Source organism: Empidonax traillii, unplaced genomic scaffold (genome assembly GCF_003031625.1).
Source record: "Empidonax traillii isolate 1590-97213 ecotype Southwest subspecies unplaced genomic scaffold, ASM303162v1 scaffold3:size4013460, whole genome shotgun sequence".
NCBI lineage: Eukaryota > Metazoa > Chordata > Aves > Passeriformes > Tyrannidae > Empidonax > Empidonax traillii.
The window spans coordinates 474,388-496,532 of NW_020955196.1; the positions used below are offsets into that span (position 1 = coordinate 474,388).

The following is a 22,145-nucleotide window of genomic DNA, read 5'->3' on the forward strand; positions in this document are numbered from 1 at the left end:
CCACAGTGAGTCTGTTTATGCTTAAATCTACCATAAATGTAAACTTACATTTTAGCTTAAACTACATCTGTCTCCTTTCCCTGCTGTCCTCATGCAGTAATTCTCTTATCCTTTTATATATTTCAAAACATGCTCTTTCAGTTTATCCTATTTTGTGCACTCTGCCCCGCCTCCCATTTGCAATAGCCAGACCTCCCCCAGCATTTCCCATGTAATATCCAGCATCCAAAAATCCGGTACTTGGTCCTGTCTCTCTACAATGCTGCCTGTGTCTTTCTTCAGACTTTTCAGGGAGTCATTTCTCCATTAAATTGGTAGGGGAAAAATAAATAAATAAATCAGTAACACAGCTAAACAAAAAATATGGGAATGCAATGAACAGGCAAAACAGGGGGCCAGCAGCCCATGTTGGTCAAGCTGGTTGTGAAACAGCAATGCTTGACCTACCATTTTCAGATTTCCTACCTTGTGCTTCATTCCTTTTTTTTAAACCCTAAATTTCTGTCTGTTTTGCCTTCAGTCTATGATCCTAAATACCCTTTCTTTCAACCGAAGTCCTCACACTGGTTTTTTAACCTGCAAGGACTTAATATAGTAGCAAATCTTTGGAGGATAGTTTGACTTGTACTGTATCATGAAACATCACCAGAACTTTATTCTGCCATTTGTTCTGCTTTAAACCAAGACCATAAATCAAGTGCTGAGTCAAATAGAGAGGAGGATGAATGTCTTTACTCTTTATATGGCAAATAGATATCCCCCATTTCTCAAACATATAACCAGAAGCACATACAGTTGTAAGTGAATACAGTTGCAAATGAACTAGAAGGAGGTCTCTATTCCAGGGTTCAATGAGAATTCTGAATACTTCTTCTGATGAATGTCTTCATACCATCAATTGTGGTACAAATTGTAGTTAGAAGAAATACAACTCAAAGAAAAGTTACATGCTACACTTTTTAGATACTTTTCAAGTGCAGCTGTCACACTGGACTGAGAGGTTTTTATCATTATAAGTCAGCCTAAATCACAGGCCAGTGAGTGAGGAGCCTCTTAAAATCCATAAAAGACAGGAAACAATTAGCATTTAGTAACAGTTTGGGAGCTAAATAAAATCCTTAGGAGTAAGATATATTTATCCTCTGTTCCTCCACAATTTCCCATTTTTAAATTCTCATGCTGTAATTCCATTATTTCTATAACACTCCCCAGTATGCGAGCAGGTGATGTTGACTATCACAACTGAGGAGGTTTGGGACACCTGTAAGGATAGTGCCAGGGAAGTGTGAAACACAATTGCCACCTATTGCCAGCTAATGCAAAGATGTGCCTTTCCTTGAAGTTCGAAGATCTAGCTTGCACTGTTTGTTCCCTATTAGCCCACCTTGAACTCGGGCTTCAGGAAAAGAGCTGTGATGCTGGAGAACAGCAACATACTGGGTAAAGTATGTATTAAACCATTTGTTCTTCCTTGGAAAGGAGTACCCAGCTGAAACACTATTATTTATATCCTTTGGGTTTTGAAGTTAATGTTTTATATAGCAATTGCACTAATCAACGGAGGCTTTTGCAGAATAAAATGTATTTAATTACTAGCTCAGGAGCAGCATTCCCAGATGTACCGGAACATAAAAGACATTCAGACAAAGAGGTCTGTGTTCTACACAGCTGGCTGACAAATGCAAAGGCTTTAGCCAGACCAACAGCGACACCAGCAGGAACACGGCGATTTTAAAAAAGGCTTCACTCTTTTTAAGTTCCTGTCCCAAAATGCAAGTGTATTTCCCTGTTATGTAATGAAGTATATGGAAAATCAGTACTAATAACTTAGCAGAAACTAAAGACTGATAACGAATTATCTACCTTTGTGCCAGTTATCCATAGGTAAGCATGCTGAAAATGCAAGGTAAGGTGCAAGACACTCCTCTCTGCAAGCAGCACATCAGTGGTAGCAGAAGTTTGCAGACTGAATGCAATTAATCCATTAGTTTTCCAACACCTGGCATATGCTAATAACAGCAGGTTTTGCTGATCAAGGAATACTAAACAGAAAACACTAAAAAAAGTCTTTGCTAAGCCACTGTTTTTATTCAATAATTTGATTCCATGTGATTAAGTCAGGAAAATAAGAGTATACACTTGTGTAATACATGCCCAGCACCTTAATGCAGCACCAACATGGCCAGTGATTCAGAAGAAAATCCAGGCAAAAATGTATCCTGTAATTTACACTTTTTCACGTAGTTCCTGCTGAGATCAATGCTGAGACATAAATGGACTAGTACTAGCTAATGAGCCTTGAAGGCAGCAGCTATATACACAGTTTCTCATATGGAAACATAGACAGCTGCCACAAAGTAAGAGATCTGGCAGCCATGTGGTTTTCAATTTATCCAGCAACAACACATAAACCGAATGACAGAAATATCACAAGACAATAACATGATACAACATGAATGGGCTGGTATGTTAGTAGTGAAAGATAACTGAGCGTTTTCCTGGTTCTTTTAAATTCAGCACTGCAGGACCACTTATTGCAAAATCCCAAGCGCCGAGACCTATTACTGGCAAGTAGTATTCTTGGTTCCTAAAAACAGTTCCCATACCAATTCTGCAATTAGAAACTGTGATAGGATACAATAGAAGAGAAGGAGCCTGCAGCTCACATTTTCATCATTCATTAAAAAAGCAACTGCTTTGTCTATCAGCAAAAATTATATCAATAGAATTTTCATTTTTCTTCAGGTAATAATACCACAAAAAGAAAGGAAGCTACTTGCAAGACTGTTCCATCAAGGTCATTTCACAGTAAGCAATACTCTGCTAACAAATGAATTATTGATCACGTGTCATTTAACACTTGTTATTCACTGGTGTTACACACTCAGTTGTAATTAAGTTTATGCAACTGTGGAAGATGCTGATAGAATTTGTATTAAAACTGCAAGTTCCATTATGTTGCACATACCAGTACCTCCAAGACACACTTTATGAATTCTAAAAATTGCTTTGCTTGGGTGAGATAATCCACTGACAGCTCATGTAGTTTACAATCTCCTGGTGGACTTTTCAAATTAAAGCAGAAACTGAGAAACTGGGAGCTTATCACATCTTTAAACCTCCTTAGATTAATACTTCATCATAATCATAACTGCTTACAGGCACCTAAATTCTTGCCAAAACATACTGCAATGTACAGCTGTCTTTAAAAGACATTCTCCCCAGAGCTACTGCACTGGAAGTCATTCAGCTAGTCAATTCAGGTAGGATTGTTCAACACCACAGACCTATATATAGAGAAGGGTGGGGAGAAGCAAACTGCAAAAATAATGTAAGGAATTCAAAGCTGTCTGGAAGGCAGAAGAAGCACTATGATTACATGCTCCGATGTAGTGTGTACATGACTACATACTAGTAGTCCAGTGTCAGTGTAGATAACAGGATCTTTGTAGAAAACAGGATGAATTTGTAATCTGCTTACAGTAGATCTAACACTCTTACTCATAACATACAAAGGTAGTTACACATGTATTTCAAGCCAAACCCTTTGTAAGACTACTCAAATTTTGTATTAAAGAAGGGACTGTTATGTACTGAAGTGTCAAGCTAACTTTCAAAAGCAGTTTAGCATGGTTTGCTACAATCACACTCTTGACCCCATTCCCACACTTTTTCCATTCATATTCATCTTCAGATGATTTGAAGACCAGTCAAACATCAGACTTGCCACCCCATTTTTTTTTCATTCATGGTCTAAGTTCATATATCTAAAGCCAGATGGCAGAATCAACTTTATTACTGTAATTTAAACCACTGGACTTGTGAAAATATTTTACCCAAAAAGAGTAAAAAAGAGCCTTTATTTTCAAGAACAACAGAAGTGAAATGAGGCTTTTAATAAGCAGCAGAACATTACTTTTTTTCATTGTTGAGAGTTTCATAGTAACATTCGGTGCCATAGAACAGCATTAAAGAATACAGTTTCTATAAATTTGTGCTATTTTCAGAACTACTAAATTTGGGAATTGAATTGTTTATCTGCTAGTGATTTACCTCCCTGCTTACGGTATGCATACAGTTCCTTCTCTGACACACAACATTCTTTAATGAAATCCATTTCCTATTTAAATGGCCAAGCACAAAGGAATGGAAAAGAGTTCACTTGGATGTAAGAGTCAGTAGGATAAAACTTTGGCTGCCTAATGTTTGATCTACAGAAGGCAAAACCCCAAATACCTTATATAATAGAGATGTAAAATTCTAAACACTATTCATTTTAAAACTAGATACTAAGGTAAAAGAAGACCATCTAGCATTGTGTTATGGTGGACCTTCAGTACAGTTTGCATCGCATTGCTATTATAACATCAAAAGTCAAATCAGGCTCCTAGAATCTGAGCCCAAAATGAATAGTTCGGCCATGTCTAGAGATTGTGGAAATTTGGTATGTAAGGAAAAGAAATCTCCAAAAACAATATTTTAAAAACCTCAGAAGTTACTCTGTGGAAAGCTAAAATCAGTCTAGTAGCACTGTGCCTATTCTAATCCTGAGTCTTGAGCAAGGCTCCTAAATGAGCTGCTGTTGGCTGTAATCTCCAGTGGCCACAAGAAATTCCCACCTGAGCTGAAACACATAAAAACAATTTGCCTTTTAGTGGCAAATTCCCTCAGGAAGAGTATTCCCTCCTCACTGCATCTCCAGTTCTTCAGTTGGTTTGGTTGCAGGGTGTCACAAGAACTGTGACAACATGAATTGGCTGTAACCCCTTCTAGCATTAAGAGAAGGTTCCAAAAGACTACAGTGGTTCTTGGTCTTACCCTGTGTCTCCCAACATATTCAGTGAAAGTCTCCTTTCTGAAGGAGAAGCAGGAAAACAAAAGCAGCCCTTTTAGTCTAGTGACTATTTCCTCAGCTTGCAGTCCAGTGTGTGAAAACAGTCAGCTGAATTTTCCTGCTCCAAAACAATGAACAAAACAAATGAGAAGACCAAGCTATCTCACAAAATGTACCTTTATTTATGCATTGAAAAATAGCCCTCTATTGCCCACCCCCCACAGCACCAGTTATCTGCAGGAAACTTGGCACACAGCTTGAAGCACAGACTACTAGCTGGAAATATCAGCAAATTGTAGGGAGGGAAGGGATACAGTGTTGGTAGTGAAATACAGCAGTAAGGCAACAGGTTATCCAGGCCACTTGAATACAAGATTGTTAGTATCAGTCCCTCTCCCTTCTTCCCAAAGACCATATACTTCTCATTTGAAGACTGAAGTAGTAAATTCATACATAGAAAGTGAAGCAATTCTAGAGTAGATGATTTTCTGACAGAATTGGTTTCAGATAATAAATTTTTATCCCCATAATGCTTAGAAGGTGCTTGATTCTGAAATGGAAGGAGAGTTCATAGCACGGCCACTCATAAGGCTGTTACTGAAACTTGATTCCTTGAGCCAGAGGCAAATCCTTGCTGTAGTTGATTGTACTGGAAGAGAAACAAGTATTTAGAGACCAGAGTTAATCACTGAAATGGATTACGCAGTCCACTTCTTACATACAAGGCTTCTGATTTCTGTTACATGTAAAAAAAAGACTTCTGTAAGCAGTTTGCTTGTTTAAAGTGAGGAACTGGCTTTACTCCAGCTTTCAACCTGGTAACTACATACAGGGAAAGACCACATTCCCCATTATCTCTTCCTTGATAGAGAATCTATTTCTCTCTTTATCTATTTAAACTTTTACTACAACATCCAGATAGAAAAAGCAAGGTGGGATTTCTCACGTTCATAAACCCAAAGTTAGCAGAGGTAAAGGCTGTGGAGGCCAACAGAGAATGTGAACAGTCAACCACTACAGGCTGTCAGAAGATCCAGGGTTAGATAACCAAAACATAGCTAAATCACCCACCAGCTGCAATAGTGGTTCCCTCACTGTGGTTGCCACTTTCTGCATTTCCTGACAAGTTTCAGTAATTTAATTTTTAGATGAGTTAAAATCAAGCAAGAGGGGGAAAAAACCCCAGGGATTTTCTTTCCTTGTGAAAGAAAAAAAAGTCTTTACAAAAACCCTTCAAACTATCTTCTACTAGGAATGTGAAGAAAAGGCAATTACACCTATATATAGTTATCTCATGTTCAGCAAAAATAGTCTCCTTGTAGTCAAAGATTTATATGTTTTGAACTTTTGAAAGTTTAGCTGGAGTTTACATTTATTTGGAATGAAAAAGGTCTGTCTTACCAAGTAGACCGTCTCATGTAAAGTTTCCATGAATCACTTCCAGATTCCCTTCCCCCACCAGTGTGCTTTTCACCACCTGTAGAAAAAAGGTTATAAATTAAATTTGATTTTCTTTTCTTGTTTTTTTTTTTTTTTTTTGGAGCATGGGAATCTGGACTAACTCCAACAAGTGAGATACTTTATAAAAATATATTGGGAAAAACTATTCCTTTGCCCTTGTCCTGTCTCTGAACTGAATTACTGGAACACCACCCCACACAATACACACAGCTAGCTCTCGCTCTCTCATGCTCGATGCAAAAAAATATCTGCCTGGAGCTGAAATCTCATCATGGTGGCACCACACAACCTTGTTTTAAAGATATTTTGTCTTAATATGAGACAAGAGTATAAGAATGTGCTGGTTGTTGTACGGTTTAAATGGTAAGGTGAAAATTTCTTCTTCTACTGCCTCACTTCCTTATGTACAAAAAAGTGAAATAAAGGAAAAAATGCTTATTTAAAGACTTTTTCATGAAAACACTATATGTTGTAGATCTTATATAAACATGCAAATATTCACAACAAAAATGCTCAAGACTGTTTTAATTAAAACTGTTCTAAACAGTTTTCCACCTGGCCATATCTTTAAACACCTTCATACCTCTGACTCACATTCCCTTGATGGGAAGGAGGAAATAACCATGGAATTTTTAAAACCAAATACATATATTTTTAAAATATCTGTATTTGGTGATGGAAATCCAACTACCTCTGATCAGTATCTCTTTACTGCTAAAGCAGTATAACTCAAAATTACCTAAACTGACTTCTTCACGTTTAGTCATTTAAACAGACTGATTAAAAGCTTGAAAAATAAAAAAGGGAGACCAAAATTACAACTGTTTTACAGTGGTAACATTCCATTCTCTTCCAGAGTTGTTACAAAAATTATAAAAAACCAAATTCCTCAGTTTAAAAAAAAAAGTGAAGTCTGAGGAATAATACCAAGCCTTTAGATTAAATGCTAGAGGACTTTACCGTTTAAAGGAAAGGGAAAAAAAGTGTAACATACCAAAAGCACCTCCAATCTCAGCTCCGCTGGTTGGGATGTTAACATTCACAATGCCACAGTCAGAACCCTTTGGCCTACAAAAATAAGACAATTCCTCCTTAGGATCAGGAAAGGCTCCTTCCCTAAAATGAGGGCTATAAAATGCTCAACTAGGATTGTGCATAGGTTTACAAAATACACAAAAGACTGTGAACTTATGCCTCAGGAAAGTAGAAAAATAATTTAAGTTATACCCAAGCCAGCGGAAAATCCTTCCCAAATCCTTGGTAAAGATACTGCTGGAAAGACCTTGTTTTACTTCATTATTCCAGGCAAAAACATCCTCTTCCTCCTAGATGCAACACGTATGAATGGTTAAGCCATGATTATTCAAGGCAAAGCAGTTACAAAAAAGCACTGTGAGGGAAAACCTCAACGTACCACAGCCCTAACACAAATACACTGAATGCCACTGGGCAAACACACACATACCATGACAGCAATACCTCACCACTGCACAAAACACACTCTCTGCATTTCAATAGACAGGAACAATATCAACAGTAAAACATAACATAAAAAATAGAAACCTATTCCTGTAAAGACTCTCATTTTAACTCCAGTGCTCTTCACACAAATGTAGCTACACAGTGAGGTGAGCTATTATAGTGGATATTTCACTGTGCAGAAGAGCACCTCTTGAAGTGCTGGGACAATTGCATTGACATGACATACATCTGACATCTCTCTCCTGACTTTTCTGTTAGCATCCTTGACACCTGACTAGTTCCCCACTGTTATTTTACCTTAAACTTCAGCACATACAGTATAGGGGCAAACGTCTCAGTGTGGACAATGGGTGCATTATGAGGAAGGCCAGTCACAATAGTCGGTTCGACGTAGTTTCCAGGGCGATTTATAATCTTTAAAACACACAAAAAGCAACTGAGTAAGTTTAAATTAGAATGTAGCTTAGCACTAGCATAGGAAAGGAATTCTTCAAGGTCTGACTACAGTTGTGTCTAGCAATCAGAAACAGACAGTCAGGTAATCTGAGTAGATAAATTATACTTGTTTAAGTATTTAAAATATAGAAGCTTAGTTTATGTCAACTAAGGAGGTAACCAAATAGCAAAGTCTAGCAGCTGAGCCTAAAAACACTTCTTTTCTCCAACTTGTAAGCTAATTGGAATTTTAAAAGTATCAAGAATAAAGAAGGTGCCGGTGAAAGACAAGAATTCTCAGAATGTTACTTCAATGAGAAATAAATATCCCATATGATGAAAATATGCAAGTGGCTGTCTTGAGTCTTCAGTATTTCCTGAAGTTTAATACTGTGAATTCAGGGACAGAACCACTATTTTCCTTCTTATATGTTTGATATTCACTATTTACAATGTTGGTTTTATTTTCACCATCACCTGCAATCGGAGAGTGGTATAAGAAAGAGCCAAAAGCTCTTAATCTTGAAGGAGAAGGTAGTTTCCAAATACAATCACCTTTACCCTGAAGATAGGATTCCAATTCAAACATTCTCAGACTGACTAAACTAATATCCTTTAATGGTTGACAGGATAAATGGAGAAACAATCTTGGTTTAAGCCACCACGTTATTGTGTTTTTTCCTAGAGCACAAAATGTAGCAGGAAAAGTAAAAGTTAAAGTCAAAGTCACCTTTCCCCCATAGACCACAGAGCCACCCTGTTGTTTCGCTTGTTCTACTGCATCAAGGAACATTTTCACTGCTGCTTTGGTATGAAGAGGCCCATACAGAGTGTTAGCTAAAAAGAGAAGATTCAGAGGCATACTTTCAGCAAAACTGTATACATTTGCAAGTACTCTTATCGTGACATTTTGGGACTAACTTTTTAATCTGTCCAAGATGAGCAGTATTAGCCAGACTCTTCATCTTCCTTTCAGAGTTCGTATTCTAAATGAATTTAGAATTTCCACTCCCAGGTAAACTGCTAAAATTAGATATGCTTAATCTATAATCCCTTTGGAATTTAAAGAGAAAGAAACAAACAGACTTGTCTCCTAAATCTGTGAGCTGGAAATGGTTACTTACGATCCCATGGGTCACCGATGCGGACCTGGGCATAGGCCTTAGCAAGCTTTGTCACCACCTCATCATGGATGCTTTCATGGAGAAACTAAAATGTGGAAAGAAAATTGTAAGATAGCACAGCCTATGTAACTATTCCTGGATACTACCACACTTTGAAGAGGGATGAATGAAGTGTGGAGATAGTGTTGCTCATATTCAGCAAATCCCAAAGTTAAAAATAAACACAGAGTAAGGCTTCCAAACAGCACCAACACTATAAAAATGAAGATGTGAAATCTTCACCATGAAGATTTAAACCAAGTAAAGAAACAAAACTCTGCTTTACCCCATCTCATATCAGTGGCATCGATGTGTTCTGTAACTTCAGATAAGTGTTCTAGGACAAATACTCAAGTAATTTTATTGCTAGAATTTGAGGAATCTCTGCCCATCCAATACACCCAAATCGATTTTGACTAATATTTACCCAATCAACCCAATTCTGAAAAGACTATACAAACACTGACTGACACTGTAACACCTTTAAATTTTTTGAAAATTATTGGTTAAACATTAATAACAAAGTAAGCAAGACACACCCCCTTGCTTTGCTGAAATCTAAACCCCGCACCAAAATGTGTAGCAGTCACAAGCAAAGACGTTCTGGCAATGGAAACAGAGAGAAATACAGATGTATTCCAAGTTTTATTTTCCCAGCTTTTAGCACCACATACCTTTTGAAACACATACAAAGAAACTGTTCAGATTTAGAATTATGGTGGAATGAAACTGCATTCTTATTTTTCCATCATACTTATTATACTAAGTAAAAATGTGTTTCAAATATCATTTGTGGCTCTTCATAATACTAGGAATTGTCAGACATTTTCTGAGCTAATTTGGAACTAAGTTAAAATACAGAGCTACCCAAACCAGACAATACACATTTCCTCACCAGCCTTCTAGCAGTTGTGCACCTCTGACCTGCTGTTCCCACCGCGGCAAATAGAGCAGATGGGATGACTAGGTTCAGATCTGCATCTTCAAACACTTTAAAACAATTAAAACATGAGCATGTTACTGAAGTAAACAGGCAATTCACAAGACTTAAGATGCCTACACAATATTATAACCTGGCAGGTTGGTCAAGAAGCATTAGCAGTTTCACTACCACAGTACAGTTAATATACACAGAAATACCTTGAAACTCTTATTATCTCTTTACAACTGAAACTAGATACACGCACTTGCAATAAATGAAGGCCTGAACTACTGAAGAGAGCCTTTTGCAATAAAGCTTGCAAAGAACTTCAGCTTCATTTTAATTCAAGAAACTACAAGCAATTTCTTGCTGTTTCTCCACCTTGTCCTTTTCTCACTAAGAAGTGTATCAGCATAAAGAAACTATGGTAAAGTATATCCAGATGGCCTTTCAACAAATGTAGCTTAAACACACAGGTGTACAACAATAAAAAATACACAATGCGCTGAACCAATTCCTCCGGCTAGAAGACACTGAGACCTTTTATAAGCCTCAAGTGATTCCCAAAATATCACTTAGCTTAACCAGTTTCACCAAATTCTTTTGAACATCCAAAACTATTATTAAATTTGGGATAAAGTCCAACTGAACAATGATTATGCAATCATTCAAAGCCAATTCCAGAAAAAGTAGGACTTTGATATGAAAAATGAAACAATTTTCAAAGTATAAAACAAGTTTATGCTACTGGCTACAAAGCAGCACAGGGGAAAAAAAAGACATACTCAAATGTGATTTTCAAAAGAGTAGATGAGATATGTGTGGATAAGCACATTTGTTCAGAATATGAGCAAGGTGAAACAAAAGACTAACACAACAGGATTGCAATTTAGATATTTAGCTTACAGTTTCTTTCTTCCACATTGCTCAGCTTTATCGTATTTATGTTATCTGGGAACTGGACCCCCTCCACAATACTGAAGACAGAAAAAAAACCCCAAGATTGTATTATGCACTTTTAAAAGCCCAGTGGGGGGCCGGGGGGGGAGGGGGGGAACCTAACAAAAACCAAAAAATGAACAAACCAACTAACCAACAAAAAAAACCCCCATAAAACAGAAAAAAGGGACAATTTCTACAAACATTTGCACACTAACTTCCAAATATCAGCTATATGATTAAATTTCTAAAGTGCATATTACCAATAATGGCATTGTTTCCTCCCAGTTCCAGCAGGCTTCGACCTAATAAAAGCACACAAAATAAGTTATATCATGCAAGCACATATTCACTGCACCTCAGTTTAGTTAGAGGTCACCTTGAACTACAGCTAACAGTCATTAAATATATTTTTCTGGATGAACAAAAGGTTTTAGGCATCACAATCAACTAACCACTCTAGCCAAAGCAAAAAAATTACATCTAATACTACATCTATCACATGTTGTGAAGAAAGATACATGGACAGTAGTTATGGCACAAAGAAGCTTAAAAAATAGGCAAAAATAGCACTGGAAAGAAAAAGATGAAAGCAGGAAAAAGTTGCAGCATGAATAGTGTGATGCAGACAAAGAAAGAGAACTCAAAGAATAAGAGATCAAAATGCACAAGTAAAATTTAACTACACTTATCTATTTCTCTGGTAACTGTTTTATCTAAAATCTGAACTAAAGTATCCCAGTTCTACCTCCAAGTAAATATTCACAATCTGTTCTGGGTTTTTTGTTTTGGTTTGTTTTTTTACACTTCTATGAACTTCAAATGTATAAAATGAGAAAACCATGTTCACAAGGTTTTCTGTTCTAAACTAAAAAGTTAGAATCCAGCAGGTGAGCTGCTGTACACTTCATTTCTGTACACTTTTAAATATTTGCAACAAAAACAGCACCTCAAAAATCATTTCTTTTCTCATATATTAAGGAATAAAAGGTGAGTGGGTATGTATTTACGAACACATTGCCAAAAGACCATAGGGCCTGGATGTCCACCCTGACAATTTACACACAATTACATTCATGGACACCATCACACCCTTCTCTTAATTAGCTGTAAGACCATGGATTTGTGGATCTCCTGGAAAAAAATGCTGAGTAACAGAACAAACCAAAAAATGAAGTATCTATCTCTGAGCAATTTCAAACTCCTATTTCCCCAAGTCAAAAAAAATGAGAAAACAGCTAACACAGCTGAAACAACCTGTTATTTTAAAATCCTATGGGGCTCCACTGGCTTCACCAACCCTAGAAAGAAATGCAGGAGAATGTACACACTCACCAAATCTCTCCTGAACCATAAGTGCTACTTCCTTGCCCACTTTTGTGCTGCCAGTGAAGGACAACAAGTCCATCCTCTCATCTCTCGCCATTGCTGTCCTGCATAACGGGAGACATTCCACCGTGTCCAATGGAAGATCACATAAATGGTAAAGCAGCTTGCACATTCCACATACACCAATTTCAATCAGGGAGATCTTTAAAGTCAAAACCACTTTTTTGAAACATTTGGTAAGTGACTGAGCTAATGGCAGAAAACTTGCCTAGTGAGAAACACAGAACAAGGCCATTTCCCTCTACCTTTTCAGGCCATAAAAGCACCATTTGCAGCAACACTGAAATTCAGTCCAAGTTACATAGTGAGATTAGCTCTAGTTGTTATGATCTCTAAGTAAATACGCATATCTATGACTTTTTTTTAATGCTTGCTAGCCATTTTGTCTTCTCTTAAAATGCTCAAAAGATACATCTGAGTATACATTTGTACTGGGAATTTCCACATTGTAAAAATAAAACAAAACAATTTGGTTTGAACAGCTTCCAAGCACAGGTATACATCTATAAACAAGTGCTGAGTCCCATGTGAGCATGGAAAATGGGCACATATTCTCCTTCACAAGTAATCCAAAAGGCCAGTGGGCTAGACACTGAAAACTCCTAAGAGCATGATGAGTGGAATTTAATATCAGCTGTATTCTTTGAGTGCAAGCATATGCAGAAATAGAATATAAATTTAGTCTCCTCATCCGAGAAGTTATTTGTTAGCAGCTGATCTCACAACAGCAAATAGACATATTTATTATATTTAGATCAGGGCCAGAGTTTCAGACCAGTTGATGAAAATCATGGCAACACGTGTATCTACTGGAAACTCCTGGACACCAAAATAACTTTCTGAGAAGTAGTTCAAAGAACATTCCTTTTACAGAGGTTCACAAAACACAAGAAATTTTACTTACCCAATGTCCGCTCCACCACAAACCAAAGAACAGATTGCTCCAGGCAACTTGTTATCCTCCAAGACTTTGGCAATTATTCTAGATTCAAAGATGTAAAAATTTCAGAGATTTCTGACACATACAAATAGGGAGTAAACCGTTTCAACTGTTTTTAGGTTTTTGGGGTAGTAGTGGTTTAGGGTCACTGTTCTTAGGAGTAAAGATTAGAGCTACTAGACTTAGTAATTAACTATTTTAGGGAGCCTACTTATATTTAGCATTTCAAAATAAATGTTATTTGTAATACACAATAAATAAGTGTTTAAAATGCTAATATATTAAGTTACATAACAATAAACCTGAAATAAATATCACTATGGCATTTATTCTTTGGAGAAGTTATTTTCATTGAGACTGAGTTCTCCTTTTCATCAAGAATGATCTTTGAACCCTGGAAATGCATGCTAAGGTGTTAATGGGTTTGGGGTAATAAAGACTGTGTGACAGTATCTTCACGATATGGATCTACAGAGCCAGCCAGAAGAATTTGCCAAGAAACTGGGTGCTGATGTTGCGTTGAGATTACAGAAAACAGGGGATGATTCTGAAACACGAGTGTCTGATTGAGGGAAGCCGAATTTCAAGAGCAGTTCGTCCTTCTCAAGGAAGCAAACCACACAGCTAACCCACCTTCAGCAGAAACACAGCCCTGGTTCCAGAAAAAAATGGCCAACAGTATAGATAACATTCTATATACACAATTACTATTAGGAGAAAATATTTCTTCTGACCACTATTCACTACCTCAAACAGAAAAGCAGTTGTTTAAAAAGCAAAACAGAGAGCAAAGAAACCAGAACTCACTTTGTAACAGCAACACTAACAAGGGATGTAGAAGGAGCACCCTTCCTAAAAAGGAAAAAAAAAAAAAATTACATGAATTTGATTTCTATTTTTAAGGAATAAGAAATTATTCAAATAAGAAATTTTTATGGTATCTGATATACACCACACTTTGGTTAGGCTGATTTTCAGATACATGCTAAGACAGGGACTCAAGTGTTTCTTTCCACAGCTGAGCATTCAGAAGTTCTACTAAAATCCATGTGAACAAGGGCTTGGCCAAGCATTAGAGTGAAGCAGGCAGACAAAAACAAAGCAGAATCCACATGAGGAAATAAAGGTACCTTTTTAGACTTTTAACCTTAGCTGTACCAACTCTGAACATATTAACTCTTCACTACCACTGTTTCAAGACCTCAGCCTGGGTTCTTTGTTCACAAGCCATTTGGCTAAGACCTGGATACATCCCCATCTTAATATCTCAAAAAAGAGGTTACCACAAAACAAAACAAAGCTCTTTGACTACAAACAGATCTAACAATAAAAAGAAATCAAGCCTGCATAAGATAGAATCAACTATACAGAAACATCAGACATTCGGCAGCAGTTTCATGCTAGAGATAATAGCTCTCTAATTTAAAAATACCGTTAGCAGGTTGGAGAGCTAGATCTTACCAGAGGCAAGCATTTCCACAAATCATTGCAATTGCACTGTTCCACCCATAAACTGCCACAGGAAAGTTAAAGGCTGTGATGATTCCTACTAATCCAACAGGATTCCACTGCTCTATAAGGGCATGGCCAGGTCCTGAAAGCAAAGACAGTGCAATTTTCACCCATTTAAAGTTTTTTGTTTTTTTTTTTAAAGGAAAATATGCAAGCAAGGAATCTAGCATCCTTCTTAGTCCATCACAGCATTAGCTTGTGAAGAGCTGTATTATATGTGCTCTGCAGCTTACTGGATCAAGGTTAGCTAGATTGGGCACAAAGCTAATGGTATGACAATATAATTAGCTATTCAATTAACATCATGATGACTGTGTGCTAATCAATAACTGACAAAGAGGTCTCTCCTTTCTAAATGCACCACCGAATTTTTTGCATACTTTCCTCTGCCACTCTCCATTAACAAAGAAATCAAAGAGAACTTAATGCTTCAAATAGCAGAGAAAAATCGATGGGCTCACTTGCTTACCTGCCACTTAATTAGGCACTTCATTAAGTGGCGATACTGCCCACCACCACATCCATTCCTAAATCTCCCTAAATAACTCACAGAACAGAGATCTTGCTGCGTTACAGCATCACATATTTAAGACACTTCTCCATCTCTTCATTTGTTAAAAAAAACAGCAAACCAACTAACCACAAACAAAACCAAACAACATACATACTTACTTTCTGAAGGCAAAATAGGTCCACCAATCATTCGGGACAAACCAACAGCGTAGTCACAGACATCAACATACTCCTGCACTTCCCCAACACCCTCGACAAAAATCTTTCCCATTTCCAAAGACACCTGACAAAATTAAGACAAATTTTTTAAAATTCCCTTGCTTCCCATATACATTTTGTTTCCCACCATCAGGTATATCTGTACACCAGGTAAGATTTTAATACGGGTGTTTTCATTAGAAGATAATCACCTCCTCCTGAGTTATTCACAGTTTAAAAAAACAGCACAATAGACAAGAAGACAGGAGTTGCATCTCCATAAAATAGGAGAAAATTAGAAGAAGAAATAAATGGAGAAATTTTAATAAAACAAATCTAATGAAAGGAGTATCCAACACTAAGGAGGTTCATATGTTTAGATTAACAAAACACTGGATTTTCATCAGGACATTGCATACATTGTTGATCAGGCAAGGAATATACTGGGAAAGTGCAACTACGCTGCTCCAGCAAAAGAAAGTGGTCATTTACATTTTCCATAAGCAAACTACTCATTTTACAACATATCAGAGTGATTTGAGAGATTTCATTTGCAGACACTGCTGAAAACATGTACATATCTTCAGTATTTTAGTAACCTGGGATGTTTATGATAATTTTTTTTTCTTCCAGCTAAGTCAGTCCTAAGCTATATCCCTCTGTTAAAAGCATATTAGATTTACTCAGCTAATGTACACATTATCTATGAGAATAAGCTGGTACATGAAAACATTTTCCTCCAAAAATGAGAAAATTTGCAAACTTAGGAACTGAGAGGTCATCCATTTAACCCCTCTTTATTTTACTGTCATGCTCTGATAAGATAAGGGTGTTACTTTCATGCAGATATGACCTACCACTTTAGACTGATGACTGCATTTTGAAAAGGCTGTTAAATGAGGAATCAGGTTCAAAGGACTGCCACAGGATTTTTCTCCCCATGCAAATCTTAAAATAAATGTGACTAAATGTGACTATGACAACTGTGGTCATCTCAAGACAGAAGGAATGGCCCTGATTTGAGACCAAAAATGGAGAGGCATCAGATATATTTACTAAAAAATGCAGCAGGGAGTCCATAAGTGTAGTAGAAATACCAGGATACTTCACAAGAAAATTGTGACACAAGGCTGAAAATTTCCAATGGCATTTAAAAAATATGAGTTTCTATACCATTTCTTTTATATATTCCAAATCCAGGGAAAATCCTAAAATCTGAATATCTACTGCACTTCTTTCACCCTGAACTTCATCCTCAGTCATAGAAGAGCTGAATAGATGTACTATCTCTTTGGGGAAACTAGGAAAACACAACAAAAAGCCACAAAAGTTTTGTTCAAGGAATTCAGAGTGAACTTCTGTCTGTCCACACTCACCAGGGAAGCTGTACTGTTTTTGAATACAAACGCACATTAGCACTCTAATTCCACCACAGAAACTCTGCTGAGGGGACAGCATCAAGGGAAAGAGCAGAACAAAGTTTTGAAGGTTAACAATATGGGCTTGACTACACATGGAGTTATTCACTGACAGCTGTTTCTGAACAGCAGCACATACAGGTAAGCCCTGTAAAAGGAAAGTGGCAAGTTCCCCACTTGTCTTTTCTTCCCTAGCAACTAGCAAGTGTTTTAAAGGAAAGGTCCTTCAACCTTTATGTCCTGCACAGCACTGCAAGTGGATCTCATTAAGACCATTTCAGCTACTGAAGCCTTATACTTCCATATGTCAGCTGGCAAAATCCTGCAGATCACCAGAAAGAGTTCAAGGTTAAAAGCTCTGTATTACAGGAAGATCTCTTTCAGGATACTTTCAGTATTAGACAGTGCCCTACCTGACAGGCAAGTGAGAAAACAGCTGGGCAACAGTTGTAACACTCCTCCCAGCACAGGCTCAGAATGAATTAAATTTTCTTTCTCTACTATATATTATCATTTTATAGAATCACAGAATCATAGAACATCCTGATTTGGAAGGGACTCAAAAGGACCACTGGGTCAACTTCTGGCCCTGCACAGGTCCACACTGAGAGTCACCACCATCAGAGTCACAACATGCATTGTCCAAACACTCCTTGAACTCTGACAGGCACAGTGATATGACCACTTCCCTGGGGAGCCTGTTCAAGTGTCCAACCATCCTCTGGGTGAACAGCCTGCTCTTAATATCCAACCTAACTCTCCCCTGACACAGCTTCATACTGTTCCCATGCCAGAATACCTGTTTTAAAATTTTTCCTTCTTCTTCAAATTAAAACTTCTTTAGACAAGCTAACAGAACTAATAGCAATTGTTTAATAATCATTAAGGTTAGTGGTACATAAAGGGTCTCTGCTGTCACTGCAGAGACCCGGGTTCGATTCCCGGTCAGGGCCCCTCCCCGGGCAGATGGAGCTCATTAGCCCTGTAAGGCAATCCATCTACGTCCTGAGGACCTCGCTGCCACCGTCCAAGCGTGCCTGGCCCCGGCAGATGAACCTCAGGATTAAAGGGTGGGCTCAGTTCCACGCACACTGTGTCTCACCTAAAAAATCCAATGCGCAGGCTGGAAGGTGGAAAGACCTTCCCCGGTTCTTCGTTCGCGAAGACTGGCCATTACTTACTTACATTAAAAACTGAGAAAACCAGTTTTGACACATCCCTTGCCCTCATGCTCCACTCCCCCTTATGCCCCTCCAAAGTTAAGCTACTTCTGAAAACACCTTACCAAACTTCCTAGAACTTTGATTTTTTGTCTCAGGGCATCACCAATCTGTCGCACTATTTCTCCACGTTTAGGTGCAGGGATCTATTAAAAAAAAACAGAAGAATCTATGAGAGATTGAACATCTGTGATTTTTGCTGCATATATACTGCTTGGTCGCCTACCCTTGTAGTAAGCCATCACTGGTTGCTGTGCTCTTTCCCAAGTTTCTGTTACTTGTTAATTTTTATCACCTGCACTTCTTTATAAGCAACTGTTTCCTGCCTCACAGAGATTGGTAACACTGTGCACATTTATTTCCACTCAAAACTTCAGTTCCACTGGATATTGCCAGAAGCATTCAGATTATTAGTTCTGCTACTTCTGCTCAGCTGCATCACCCACAACTCCCCCACACAAGCAACTGCATCTCAAGAAACAAGCATCTTTCATAAAAAGCACACTTACTGGTTTCTGAGCCTTGGAAGTGTACTTAACACCACATTTCAAACCTTCTTTCAGCATGCCATTTATTTTGTTAGCAGATGCTGAGACATACGGAAATCTCAATTATGGAAATATTAAGCCCATATACCAATTATTAATAGATCTTTTTCATGTGGCATCAGTCTTTTAAATAATAATCAATAGCCAGGATCAATTGCAAATCATACACATGCAAGAGGATTTACAGGACTAGCAGTTCTCTGTAAAAACAGGACTGATGAATATATAAACTATGCAATCTTATCTCTTTATAGGCCAAATCTTTCAGATAAACTCGTGACAAACAACAAAATTCACAAAAAAAATAGCAAAGAGCTTTGAGAAAAGTCTTTAAAGAAATATTTGATATGTTGATTCTTTATCTGTTGGATTGTTTCCAGATTATTTCCAAATATGTTACAAGGCACCAACATTATACTCACAGATTGTAACAAAAGAACATATACTAATATATCCTGAGGAAGCTGCTGTATTTTTCCTAAACTTCGTTATCTTCAGACAAGGCAAAACTTTGCTGGCTAAAATACAGAATGCCCAAAACCTTATGAAATCCAGTTTTCAGCTTCTATCAAAGAAACAGCAGGTAGCTGTAAGAACCAAGCCTGGCACAGCCATCAACAGAATGAGTGCTGGCTGGACACAGCTGGTACAGGTGCACAGGAAACTACAGCTTGCTAAGGATAAACAGCTTAGGTATTGTACACAGCTACGTAACACCAAAGCTTTGGAATAACACAGCAGTCTTGTGAAACACCAGGACAGCAGGTGAACCAAAAAAAACATGTTTACAAACAGCAGTCTTCCTCATCCCATGGGAACAAGATGATCAACACAAGTTGATCCAAATATCCCGCAGAGTTCCTGCAGGAGAAAGGACGAGGTGACAGGAACTGAAATACATGCACAGAGATAGTTTGCTTGCTACAAGGTCTCTGAACTTCACCAGAACTGCTGGCAATAATTCACAGGCACAAGCCTGGGTAAATCTGCCTGGCTTTTCAAAACAAACATTTTCCACAAGTCAATGTCCTCATCTTTGTACCCCAATGATATCAGACACAAACTGTGCGGGCTTGTTTCTCAAGATTTCCATTGTAGACTTTTGTTTTAATGCAACATACAAAATATGAATACATTTTTACACCTCCACCTGGTGGGGCAATTTAATACACTGTATCTGCCAGAGATATGTTATAAAAGAAAAGTCTTTGCTAACTTACATCAGCCCAGACCTTCCATGCCTCTTTAGCCTTCTTTACCGTTTCTTCATAATCCTCCAAACTAGCCTATATGAAGAAGCATGTCAAAGATAAAGTTAAGCAAATCAAAACCCCAAAACAAATACCGCAGAAAAGCTTCTGCACTCAACTCATTTCTTGCACTACAGGCTATTACTTTCACAGAATGTTTCTATCCTAACACAGTCTGGTCCCAATATGACACATTTTTTGAAATCACTGTTGAGGAACAGTGTATGTGCTGCCTAAATAAACAAACAAAAACATTAGCAGAAAATTTCCTTCAGATGTTAAAGGATGCTCCATAAAGAATAATGGTAAGGGAGATATATATATATATATATATATACATATATATATATATACACACACACATATACATAGGTATTTTCATGTGTCTTGTTTTATTGTAGATATTACTGTTATTAACAGTATTGTAAAAAAGGCTGGGAGGACTATCATACTCCATCAGTCATACGGGGTATCAAAGGCTAATTGAGTGCTAATATACAAAAGGAGCAGTTGCCACCATAGCGCTATTCTCACACTAAAAACTTTCCCAAATTTACCACGTGAATGCCACGTCGCTTTCCCTCCTACTTCCCCCTGGCCATCAGCCCCACCGAACAGCCGCAATCTGCCCCTGTCCTGTAACTCCCTTTAGGGACAAACGAAGGGAGGGGCCCTCGCTCTTCCCAACAATACTCGCAAGAGTGAGGGGGGAGGCGGGGAACGGGGCCGGGGACGAAAAAGAAGGCGGTCAACAGCCTATTTTCTTTTCAGGAAAGCCCTTGGCGTATTTCCAGCAGTATTTCCAGTCTGCGACAAGCTCCAGCAGCCGCCGCTGGAATCAACATCCCGTGGACACAACACCCCCTGGGACCCCCAGACTCAACATCCCCACGACCGCTGCCGGGAAATGCGCGCTCTTTGCCAACGGGGACGCGGGCAGGGGCCGCTCCCCAAACAACGCCCCCACACGCCCTGCTCGGGCCCCTTCGCCGGGGGCTCCTCCCCTGCCCTCCCCTCCCGTCCCCGCCGCGCTGGCGATGCCCCCCGGCCGCGCTCACCTGCCGGACGCTGGCGATGGGCTCGTTGTTGGCGGGGCAGTACGTGGTCACCACCTAGAGCAGGAGGGGAGCGGTGAGCGCCGAGGCCGAGCTCGCCCCTCCACCCGCCGGAGGAGGGGGCGCGACCTCCGCTGCCCCGCCGTCCCCGCTCCCCCCCCACGCCGCTGCCCTCACCTGCCCGCGGCCGCCCCAGCGCCCGTTGTAGACGCCCGGGTTCTCCTCCTGCAGCCCCAGCTCCCGCAACCACGCGTAGCGCTCCTGGCTGACGAGCAGCGTGGCCATGGCGGCGGCAGGCGGCCCGGTCCGGGGCAGCGGCAGCAGCGCGGCGGCGGCGCGGCGGAGCCCCAGCATGGCCGGCAATGGCGCCCGGCCCGCCCCGCCCGCCCGTCGCCATTGGCGGCCCCGGCCCGCGCCCCCCGGCCCGCCCCCTAGCGCTGTGAGGGCCCGCCGAGCCCTGGCCGGGATACAGCTCGGCTTTAAACCTCCCTGAGGGAAGGGACAGCCGAGAGAGGACCTCAGAGATGCTTGCGAGTGTCTGCAGCGAGAGTGCCAAGAGGGTGGAGCCAGGCTCTTCGCGGTGGCGCCAAGGAATAGGACGAGAGGCAATGGGCAGAAACTGATGCACAGGAAGTTCCTCCCGAAGATGCGAAACAACTCCTTTACTGTGGGGTGACCACACAGTGCAACAGGTTACCCAGAGAGGTTGTGTGTGGACTCTCCCTCACTGATTCAAGAATCACCTGGGCAGAGTCCTGAGCACATCCCGTGCGCTCTGGGATGGCCATGATCGAGCAGGCGTTTTGAACCAGATGACCCTCTGTGGTGCCTTCCAACCTGACCCATTCTGTGATTCCGTGTGCCCC

General features: G+C 39.5%; 1 protein-coding gene across 1 annotated transcript; it reads right to left on the reverse strand.

The window, feature by feature from the left end:
• Positions 1-4,993: 4,993 nt before the first annotated feature.
• Positions 4,994-21,632, reverse strand: ALDH7A1 (aldehyde dehydrogenase 7 family member A1). Its single transcript, XM_027905611.1, has 18 exons — positions 21,457-21,632; positions 21,283-21,336; positions 20,195-20,260; positions 18,492-18,572; positions 15,750-15,873; positions 15,027-15,159; positions 14,373-14,417; positions 13,530-13,607; positions 12,572-12,669; positions 11,500-11,541; positions 10,271-10,365; positions 9,337-9,421; positions 8,943-9,049; positions 8,075-8,191; positions 7,523-7,620; positions 7,290-7,363; positions 6,236-6,311; positions 4,994-5,483 (listed from the first exon to the last, which is right to left on the reverse strand). Exons 1-18 carry the CDS (start codon positions 21,562-21,564, stop codon positions 5,429-5,431), a joined length of 1,536 nt encoding a protein of 511 aa, XP_027761412.1. The 5' UTR covers positions 21,565-21,632; the 3' UTR covers positions 4,994-5,428.
• Positions 21,633-22,145: the final 513 nt, after the last annotated feature.

What these genes read in the sequence shown, in the direction of transcription:
- ALDH7A1 (XM_027905611.1), bottom strand. Translation starts at nt 21,564, where the DNA reads ATGGCCACGCTGCTCGTCAGCCAGGAGCGCTACGCGTGGTTGCGGGAG. An exon ending in CATGGAAGGTCTGGGCTGAT is followed by an intron (nt 18,573 to 20,194) that starts GTAAGTTAGCAA and finishes TTTTTTTAATAG; the next exon opens with ATCCCTGCACCTAAACGTGG. An exon ending in TGTATGTGCTGAAGTTTAAG is followed by an intron (nt 7,621 to 8,074) that starts GTAAAATAACAG and finishes TGTTGCATCTAG; the next exon opens with GAGGAAGAGGATGTTTTTGC.